General features: G+C 52.2%; 1 protein-coding gene across 2 annotated transcripts in view; it reads right to left on the reverse strand.

The window, feature by feature from the left end:
• Positions 1 to 9,350, reverse strand: part of KIRREL1 (kirre like nephrin family adhesion molecule 1) — a 104,332-nt gene extending 94,982 nt beyond the window's left edge. The window contains exon 1 of one of the 2 annotated variants that reach the window (XM_040230193.1): positions 8,873 to 9,350. In XM_040230193.1, the coding sequence (XP_040086127.1) occupies positions 8,873 to 8,924 (52 nt within the window). In that variant the 5' untranslated portion in view covers positions 8,925 to 9,350. The remainder of the gene's footprint in view (positions 1 to 8,872) is intronic. The other variant, XM_040230194.1, reaches the window with a different exon arrangement.
• Positions 9,351 to 11,004: the final 1,654 nt, after the last annotated feature.

Raw genomic sequence — 11,004 nt, forward strand, 5'->3', positions numbered from 1 at the left:
TTTAAGAGGAGAGGAGGGTTGGGTGAAGAATGAAGTAGGGATCACAAAGTTTTTAACACTTCCTTTGCTTTAAAAGGGCTTCCCTGGTGGCTCAGATGGTAAAGCGTCTACCTGCAATTCCGGAGACCTGGGTTCAATCCCTGGGTCAGGAAGTTCCCCTGGAGAAGGAAATGGTAACCCACTCCAGTATTCATGCCTGGAAAATTCTATGGACCAAGGAGCCTGGTGGGCTACAGTCCATGGGGTTGCAAAGAGTCGGACATGACTGAGCAACTTCTCTTTCTCTTTGCTTTAAAAACGGAAATCCCTGTCTCTTCCTTCTTACAGGAGGGTCTCAGGCCTGGCATTTCCAGGCTTTTTTTGGGTCAGGCCCCAGACTACTGTTCTGGATCACCTTCATTATTTCTCCCTAACCCAAATCCCCAGCTGCCACCAGCCTCCATGGACCTTGCGCATTCCGGCAGCCACACCTTGATTCGGGAAGTTCAGCCGGCCTGGTAATGCTCTCCCTCTTCCTGCCACATCCACATCCTGTCCATCCTTAGACCGGCTTCCTCCATGGAGCCTTTCCTGGCCCCTTCAGCCCACAGCAAGCTCCCCAGCTCTGACTGAGCACACTGCTCTCCTGGCACCAAATGCACCCAGCCTAGCATTACCTCGGGAAGATCCCCTGGAGAAGGAAATGGCAACCCACTCCAGTACTCTTGCCTGGAAAATCCCATGGACAGAGGAGCCTAGTAGGCTACAGTCCATGGGGTCGCAAAGAGTGGGACACGACTGAGCGACTTCACTTAGCATTACCTGGAACCTTTGCATATATTTGTACCTCTTAGTTTCTTAAAGGGAAGGGACCATATGATATTGTGGGTATTTTTTTTTTATTCCCCATAATGCCTACATAATGTATGTTTCATATACAGTAATGTACATTTGCTGACTTGGAAAAAAACTAATTCTCCCCATTTTATGGAAGAGTAAACTGACACCTCCGGAAGCTAAGTAATTTGCATCTAAATCACAAAGTGAGACCCTTAAAGGCAAAGGTAGTATTTTATTCTTTTGGCAACACTAGTGCCTGGAACACAGTATAAGCACAAAACACATTTCTGTGGGATAAAGGAACCAAGTCCGGACTCTCTTCCCACACAGTGAGGATAGACTCCTGCAACTGCTTCAGAAGGAAAGAAGAGGCAGAGAAGAAAAGCATCACATGGCCAGTTGGGAAGAGGGATGTATGACTCCTAATCTGGCCTGGAGCGGGGCAGGCTACGGGAACAGCCCTGCCAGCACAGAGCACTGATACCTGCTGTCCCTTGCTGCCTCAAACCCACTCCCCATGGCCTTCTGGGAGATTCTTCCATCACCTTCCCAGAGTCAGGCCCCTGGAGGAATGAAGCAGCAGCAGCATCTCCTGGGAAACTAATGGGATTTGCTAGGGAGTACTACAGAGTTCCACCCTGGATTTAAGACCCTGAATCCTGAGGAAGCTGGCTGGCTACAAGGCCCATTTATTTCAATATGATCCCAATTTTGTTAAATGGACTCAAGGAGGGCAGAGAGGAATGAGGCTTCAGCTCCCTGAGACTACAGAGGTTAATAAAAGTTGCTGGAGAAATTAAATGTGGAGGGGGAGAAATTGGGAGCTTGGAGAGAGTTGATGCAGGGTGGGGGAGAGCAGGATGGAAAAAGAAAAATGCGATCTTCAGCAAAAAAGAAAGTCAGCTTTCATCCCAGGAGCTCAAAGAACTCGGTCAGGTTGCACTGTCTGTGAATCAGTGGGTGGGAAGGTGTAAGAGCTGGGGCTGCAGGATAGAGAGAGACCAGAATCGCACAATGGGGAAGCTGAGGTTTCTAACTTTCTTAACCTTGTAGTGTGTGCATCTTCAGAGCAAGACAAGACACAAACTGGTGCCTTCAAAGACTCTTCAAAGGATGGCTGCCATGGCTGGCAGGGGAATGGGACACAGAATACGGCTGTATTCTCTGGTGAATGGATGGGCCAGGGGAAAGGGAGAGAGATCTGTTCATAGGTGTATGGGGGTGAGAAGCGGCTGTGTATGCAAGTGCGCAGGAGACCATGAGGGAATATACACTTGTGCATGTGGACACACACTGCAGAGTGAGAGCTGCATGCGGCGGCAGTGTGGAACGGGTGGGTGTGCCCATCTGTCTTCAGGGGCTTCCCTCTGGAATCATTCCTACCTCCCACTCCAACTTCCCTGCTTGGGATCTGGTCCTGGCTCTGTCACTACTTAAATAGATCATGTTGGCCAATCTGCTTAACTTCTTTCTTTGTTTTTCTTTGTCCACTCACAAAATGGGGATAACTCCTAACAGGTTACTGTTGGTACTTAAAAGAAATTTTTTAAAATTTATTTTTATTTTTGGCTGTACCGGGAGTCATGTGGGATCCCAGTTCCCTGATCAGGGATTGAACTCATGCCCCCTGTATTGGGAGCACAGTGTCTTAACCACTAGACTGCCTGGCAAGTCCTTACTGTTGGTATTAAATGAGTTACTAATACAAGCAAAATACAAAGTAGGCTCTCCACAGAAGAGAACCACCTTCTCTCTCACTTAGAATGGACTCATTTTCTTTCCTGACTCCTGAGACAGCTTCTCTTTGACATAACATTTCAGAATTGAGGACATGGCAGCCTCTTTCTTCTTTCCTGCTGACCACTGCCTGCTGCTCTCCCGCCCCCAATCTCAGCCCTTTCCAGGTCAAAGCATCTTCCAAGACAGGGCCAAGTAAAGTGGCCTGGAGGCCTTGAGAAGAAAACAGACAGGAGCTGGTAGGTGGGGAAGGGACATAGCCTTCCCAGCTCTGGACGCATGGACAGGAATGTCCCTATCTTTGGTTGGAAACCATCCTCAAAATTGGGATGATGGAGGCATTTGCCCCCTATCCCCTCCCTCCAGCCCAACCTCCCCTTAGCAAGTCATTTCAACTCTCTAAGACTGTTTTATTATGTATTAAATGGGGGAAATAATAACTACACTGCCCGTATCATAGGACAGTTGTAATATATCTACCAAATGAGATTGTACATGTGAAAAAGTTGCTAAAATTGGAACGCACTATATAAATACAGGACTTCCCTGGTGGCTCAGTGGCTAAAAAAAAAAAAAAAAATCTGCCTGCCAATGCAGTAGATGCAGCTTTGAACCCTGGGTGGGGAAGAACCCCTGGAGAAGGAAATGGCTACCCCACTCCAGTATTCTTGCTTGGGAAATCCCATGGACAGAGGAGCCTGCCAGCTCACAGTCCATGGAGTCACAAAAGTATCCAATGCAACTTAGTGACTAAACAACACAAAGTTAAAAAGACTCTACAGGTGGGAAGAAGAGATCTGCGGCCTTATAAACCTCCTGCTCCTGACCGACAAGGAGTTCCCTTCCCCACTAAATAAAACAGATGGTCATCCAAGCAAGACAGCAAGATGCAGGTGGGCCAGGCGTCCAGGCTGAGCCCTGGGGGAGCAGGCTGAGCCAGGCACCAGGGGGAGCACCGCGTCCCCGTGGGGAACAAGAGCAGGAAGACGCCCTCTTTTCCCCTCCAGAGCCAGCTCAACCGAAGGGAGGCCACTGCACAGGTGCCTCTGCGTGGAGGGTGCCCAGGGGACCATGGGCTTTGTAGTAAAACAAAGAGTTTGAATCTGAGATCTAATACTCCAGGGAGGGCCCTGAGCAAGTTAATTAAAATTGGCTTTGGTTTCCTCATCCTTAAAATGGGGGTAACATTTCCTTCACAAGGGTGTTGTTAAAAGGAATAAACAACAACGAGTGTGAAGAGCGCACAGTAGGGATTTGACAAGAAGTCACTTTGATGCTTTGGTTGGGAGATCACCTCTCCTACAGTCACTTTTCCCTACCCTAGGGCAGGCAGGGCCTGCCAAAGCAGATGAGAACACCAGACCCCAGCCTCTGTGTCTGCCAGGGACTGGGCTGAGTTAGAAGCTGACTGTCTTGGTTTTCTCCCCAGGCCCCAACTCAGCACCCCACCCCCTGCATGACTGTCCACAAGTCAGTCTTGCATGTTGCAGGGGCAGTTTCCAAGTTTGCGGCTCATGGACCTGTAAAGGCTGTGTGTAATTTGCAGCTGCAAACCTTTCCATTGACCAAGTAAAGCCCTTTTTACGGGACTTCCCTGGCGGTCCAGTGACTAAGGCTTCATGCTCCCAATGAAAGGGACCCAAGTTCAATCCCAGATGAGGGAACTAGACCCTACTTGTTGCAACTAAGACCCTGCAGCAATCAAATAAATACAAAAAATATAAACAAACAAAAAATTAAAAGTCATTTATGGGCACTGTTATATTACCAAAGAAAAACCCATTCAACACCCAAAAATGTAGGACAGAATCTCAGAATAGGGGATGGTTTTAGGAATTTGAATGAATTTCCATTTATGAGCACTCTCTCCTTTCCCCTGAGTTCTCCTTCAGCTCTGGATCAGGAAGGACCCTGTCCTGGCTCAGCATCTGTCCCTGCTGGCATGTGGGATCCCAGTCAAAGGAAGGTGGGGGCAGTACTTGAGGGGAGCTGGTTCCCCAACCATTAATACCGTCAAGATACCCAACCTGTCTAAACCTCGATTTCTCAGCCATGAAATGGGGATAATTACAGGGCCGGTCTCAGGGGGCTGTTGTACAGATTAAATTAGATAATGCAAATAAAGTAGCTAGCACAAGGGCTCCATAAATGATCTATATGATTTCCAGACTCTGAAATGCTGCCACCTCGGGGCTAGTGTTCTTCATTTCTCATAAGAGCTTTGGCTCCTTCTCACTAGAATGCCAACCTCTTCCACTTGGTCCTCTTCTTCCCCAAACCCTTCCTGAGGTCGCCAACCAAAGCTGGTTAGCCTCCTCTTCTGGGTCCTCCACAACCCAGTTCTGTCCACAAGAGATACAAAGCAGAGATGCTGGAGCCCAGGACCAAGAATCTGGGCAGCTGGAGAGAGAAAACAAAAGGAGCTGGAAAGGCAGCGAGCAACTGGGCTGCCCAGCCACAAAGTCCTAACAGAAGCACTGGCAGGGCATGTCTTTCCAGACCCTGCTCCAAGCACCTTATGTGGATTAACACGCCATTGCCACCCTATGAAATGTTATTTCTATCCTGACTGTACAGACGAGCAAACTGAGTCACAGAGAAAGCACACAGCTTGTTCATACTAACACACTATCCAGTGGCCTGGGAGGAAAGGGGTTTAGCCAGGGAGCTGGACAGGAGTCTGCGATTTAACCACCATTTAATACTGCCTCCTTCCAACATCGTAGCGCTCTCACCGAGTCAATCAATTGATCAGATATTTAAGGGCACTTATTGCACACTTAACACTGTGTCAGAAAGTGAAAGGATAAAAGAGGAATGAAGACTTAGTTCCCGAGGATATAAAGCTCTACAGGAGCTTCCATCAGAGCACTTGATTCTCAGGTCAAGATGGGGTGAGAGCCAGGGACAAAGCTGGGCTGCTTCATCCCTACCCACCAGAGAACCAAGGGCAAAGGAGACAACCAAGCATGAAACCATGGGAACCAGCAGAAGGTGGGAGGCCGAGACACCTTCTCCTCCTCTTCCTGATCCAGGATCTTCTGGGGTCCAGAGCAATAGCTGGAGGTAATGCTAGGCCCTGAAAACTGGGTTTACACCCTTCTCTCGGGGTCTGAGCAGAAATCCAATCAAGGTCAAGGAGAGGGACCAGGTATCCTGATTTCTGCCATGTCTCCCCCTGCTCTTTCCCAACCTCAAGATCCTGCTTTGGGTTAGAAATGTGGGCCATCTGAAGTGGGGGGGGGGGGGGGGGGGGGGGGGGGCAGCAGGGAGGAGGGGGCACTGTGAGAAAGGAGTCCATTCCCAGCTACTCTTCTTTCCAGACTCTTGTTCTCTGTCTGGATGTAGCTGTACTCAGGCAGTTGAATACTGGGAATTTAGGAGGCCCTGGGGCCTCTTCCCTTTACTCCTCGCCACCTTGCCAAGTGGTGACAGGGATGCCCAGGGGACATCTAGGAGCTGGAGGGACACATTTTCTCCCTACCCCCACCTCCACCCTCCCCTGGAGGCAGCTCCCGCCCCGAGCTGGCCTGTCATCCCACATTGCTCTGATTAGCTATAATCTTTCTTTTTCAATTTCTCCTCCCTGAGACTGGGGAGCGAGAAAATCTCCCAGAAAATGAATAAATATTTCAATTTTCAGCGCAATCAGTCTGAGGAGCCAGCGCATGATGGAAACGGGGAGAAGGATAATGGTTTTCATTTAGATAAGATACAGAAAATTATTTAGTGAAAAATGAAGATTGATGAAGCCCATTGAAATTCTTTAAAACGCGATTTTTATTTCTCTGCCTAGGCTGAACGTTCCCTTCCTCTCTCCTCTCCGCTCCCCTCAATTCAACTGCCTTCTCCTCCCACCTTCTCCACACTTGCCCATCACCCTCCCTCAAATGTCTGGCGACCCCCCTCAGTTTATCCTCTCACTGCCCCAGTCCCTGCCTACAACTTCTTCTTTCTAAGGATGGAGGCTGAGGAGAGAGGTCCTGTCACCGCCCCCCTCCTCTCCCGCCCCGTCCCGTGAGCATCCCCGTCTCCCCAGGTCCCTACTCCTTCCAACCTTGCCTCCCCTCCAGTCTCTGCTCAGTCTCCCAGGAACACTCAGGAGTGACTTCCTCTCCCCTCTGCTCTATCCTCTCCCTTTTGCTCCCTTTGGTATCCCCCCTCCCACCCCCAAATACTTTTGTACACTTTCATCAGGTCTTGCTTTCACCCCCGCAGGAGGATGGGCAATGGAAGCTCAGCTAACCTCTGACCCCTCCCCCGCCAAGACAGAAAGGCAACCAACACTCTTCTCTCGAACCCTTCCATCCTGCCTCAGTCCACATGACTCTCCTGTTTGTGAACTGCAGCTTTTGTTCCTTGAAGCTTGTTCGTATTCCCTGTTGCTGATACATTAAGGCTGCAGGAAAGAGGCAGACTGACGCTGGCCCCCAGCACATACCAGTACTGACCCAGCTGACCCCTCCCCCACCGCGGTGGGCCCTCCTCCCCTCCCCCTCCTCTAGCAGCCTGGCTGAACAAAGTCAGAACTTAAGTCATCCTCCCAACTTTCTGCCAAGTGGCTGGCTTGGCCTGCCAACCCCAGGACCAGGCCTCCTTTCCCCCAGCACCACTTCCACCCCACTCACACTATGAACGTGGGCCCTACCCAAATGCTAAGTACACATGTGTGTGACGCAGGGAGGTGGGAGCCTTAGGGGACATGATTGGAGGCCCGCCCCCACCAACTCAGCCAGGCTTTGCCTTCAGAGCCGGGGAGGGCCCGGCCAGGGGGAGAGGGGAGGGGTCCAATACAACATCCCACCCCTTAACACACCCCCACCAGGCCAGGAAGGGAACCGATAGCAGGGCCGCGCCTGAGGGTGCTCGGTGCCCACAACTTTCCTCTTCCCAGATCCACCCTCCCAAAACCACCCAAGAGGAGACCACCTCCTCCATTTTGTTGTCTGAACATCTCCATAGGTATCTGCCTATAGGAATGCCTGTTCAAGTTTCTTTGTTTCCTGGAGGGTTGGGATTCACAGAATGGTTTCTGTGTGTGGGTACATGTTGTGTCCTCGCAAATGCCCGACTGCATACATGCACTGTGGCTGTGAGTTGTGGTGTGTTTGGGTGCATGAATACGCCGATCCGGGGGAGGAATCTGTCTTCCTCGGATGTGTCAGCGTCTTTGTGTATATGTGTCTGTCTCCGTGTGGGGAATGCTCGCGGGTATGTCTGTCTCAGTAGGTGAATAGTCTGTCTCCGTGTCTAGGGCTGGTTTTTGGTGTTTGTATGTCAATCTCTGTGTGTCAGCTCCATCTTGGGGGTGTGGGTGGGGGTGGAGTTGGTTGGGGGCGGGGAGCGGCTAGTTCAGCAGGGTTAAGTCTTCCTTAGAGTCAGATCCAAGAGACAAGAATCCACTCAAACAGACCCCAGTAGGGGCAGAAGTCTGGGCCCTCGGTTTCTTCAGTTCCCCCGCCGCCCCCCAGGCCAGACTTGGAAACACTAACATCCTCATCTCTTTTCAACCTCTCCCGCATCTCTCAACCTCGCCTCCATCTCCCAGGCTCTTCCCAGCCGGTCCCAAATAAAGCCCCGACATCGGTACTTTTCTGACCCAAGGGTGTTAGCCGCCCCCCACTCCCGCCGCCCCCGCGAATGGCCGCTTCCATACCCAGCGGGCCCGAAGCTGCCTTTGGAACTCCACTCCCGACTGGGAGCCTCCGCGGGCAAGGGTTCAAATCCCCACCAGAGGCCCCGAGGCACCCCTCCCTTCCTCTGGAGGGGGCAGCCCCAGGCAGTCTGGAGCCGCGGCTCAGACTCAGCCACGCCAGGGGCTGGGCTGAAGGAGGGCCGGGATTCCCTCAGCTACATCTTCGGGAGCCTGGGTCCCCCGCTTTCCGCGCACCTCGGCCCCCCGAATCTGAGATCCCACCCTCTTCCCAGCCTTCCCCTGCCGGGACCCAGGCGTCCGGACTCCGGGTCTCGGAGGGTGGAGGTGAGTAGAGCTGCCAGAGGCTCCGGAAGAGACTTTGAGCGGTCGGATCCCTTTTTCACCCCGACCCCCGGCCCTTGCGGCCCCGATTCTCGGTTCTCCCGCGCAGCCAGAGGAAACAACTTGGGCAAATCAACGGAAAACTCCTCCTCGCCAGCCCCCGTTACTCCGCGCGGGGACCCAGCCCCCACCTCGTGGCTTCCCGACCCCCGGGGACCGGCCGCAGGCGGCCGAGCCCCTCGGCGTTGCCCGGGTCGGGGCGCACACTCCGGCCCCCGGGGGGAAGCGTGAGGGGCAGCAAGGGCGGGAGCGGGCGGAGCAGGGGGGTGGGGAGCTTACCTTGGGAGAAAGTGTCGGAGAGAGTGAGGATCCAGACGAGGAGGCTCAGCATGCTGTCCTTCCGCCGTGCGCCCGCCCGCGGCTGGGGCCCGGAGTTGGCAAGGGAGCGAGAGGAGCGGGCTGGGGAGGAGGGGAGCCCGGGAGCCCGCCCCCCGCCCGCCCGCGCCCGCCCCTGCACACTCACACGCACACTCACTCGCGCGCACCAACTCACTTCCCTTCCCTCCGCTTCTCTTTTATCTCTCCTTCCTCGCGGTCCCGTCTCTCTCTCTCGCCCCCTTTCTTCCCCTCGCCTTTTTATTATTTCTCGCCTCGAGCTTTATCTCTCCGAGTCTCTTTCGCTCTCTGCTCTCCCTTTCTCCCCGCTTGTCTTCCTTCCCTCTCTCCCTCCGTCCCTCCTCCTGACGTCTACTCTCCCTCCGACGGCGCCTCCCTCCACAGCCCTCCCCTTGCCCCCCCAGTGCGCGCGCACTCACACTCACACCCCTCGCTGCAACTGAGATGGACAGAGCGCCAAGAGAGAAAGCGGTGGAGGGCAAAGCGGGTAACAACGTGAGAGTCGCAGGCGCTAGGGCAGAGACGGCGGGACCCCTGCCCACCCGCACCTCCCTCCCATCTATATACACAGCCCTGGTCCCAGGCTACCGAACTAGGCAGTGGATTGGGGAGGCGGGGCATGGGCTGAGGACCAGCTTTTAGCCCAGGGGATGACTGTGGTGGGGAAGGGTGTGTGAATGTTTGTGTGTGTTTGGGTGTGTGTAAGCGTGTTTGGGAGAGGAGGGGGTGGGCAGGCGGTGGTTCATGGAATCAAAAAGCTTAAAATCCTTCCCCCCCCCCCACTCTTGTTAATTCCACACCCAGAATCTAACCTCTGGATTCTCAAATTGGAAATTCTCAATTGACTAATGAATGCTGGAGGTGGGGAAGGAATCACTCCACTTCCCACCTACTAAAGGCGAAGCTGGAGACTTCCAGCTGTTTCCTGTACTGGCCTGAGGCCCCCGCCAGGGGGGCCTCACCCAGCACACAGTGGGGCCAGGCTGTGTTGGAGTCCTCAGCTGGTGGAGGACAGGAGTAAATGACTCCTTCCTTTGTTCATCTTCTCTTCCCCTCCGGAAAGAGAAGTACTCAACTGGAGGGCTTCAAAGAGCGAAGAGGAGGGCAGCCACAGGAGGATCACCAAGCACAGAGTTTGAGATCCTTTGGGGTTGAGGGTTCTGGGTGCTGGGGAGAAGGAATTCCTGGTGAGATTGATGAAGGCATTCAATAGGGGTCTCCTCTTTCTTAAAGAGACCAGCTTAACAACCAGCCTCTCTCCTAACCCCTAACTAGATGCTTCTGCTCACAGGACTGGGGGTGCCTGAACCTCTGGGTCCTAGGCAATGAGTTGAGAATACATAACAGAAATCGCACATGAATTGCACAACTTCACAAAATTGGTCTAGAGAGGTCTCCACTTCTTTCCTCCCAGATTTTAAGTCTCCTGGGTCCCTCATTACCCGCCAAGATTCTGGATTTCAGCCCCCGGAGCCAAGGTTCATGGCTCTTTGGTGCCCTCTGCTGGTTTGAGGCAGTTATGATGCCTCTTTCTTCCACAGATAACTGACACTAGGCTGAATGGTCCAGGCACATCCACGTAGGAGGACACAGAAACACAAACTCACATTCAGAAGCATTCTATGCACAGACCAGAGGGTCCTTCATATGTTCTAAAACACATGTGTACGGTCAAACACACAGTTTAAAAATAAAAAGTATACCTAACCCAGAGAAATAGGAATAAATATAATCACAAATACATACAAACAGCCGCACACCACCATGCAGACACATAAGGGCTTTTAGTTTACTCATCATTAATCTTGCATTTTGCAGATATTCTTCCATCTTGCATTCTTCAATGTTTGCTTATGTTTCAGTCATAATTTTAGGCCCTGGAGCCATAACAATGAAAAAACAAAAAAAAAAATTTTTTTTTTTAAACAAAGTCCCTCCCTCAGAGTATTCTATACTGGAGAGCAGGAAGAGGCAGTAGAAAAATAATAGAAAACACAAGGTTGTAGTAAATGCTATGATACAGGATACAATGAATAGGGAGTGGAAGGAAAGGAGAAACTGCTACTCTTTCCAGA

This window comes from Oryx dammah, unplaced genomic scaffold (assembly GCF_014754425.2).
Source record: "Oryx dammah isolate SB20612 unplaced genomic scaffold, SCBI_Odam_1.1 HiC_scaffold_28, whole genome shotgun sequence".
Lineage (NCBI taxonomy): Eukaryota > Metazoa > Chordata > Mammalia > Artiodactyla > Bovidae > Oryx > Oryx dammah.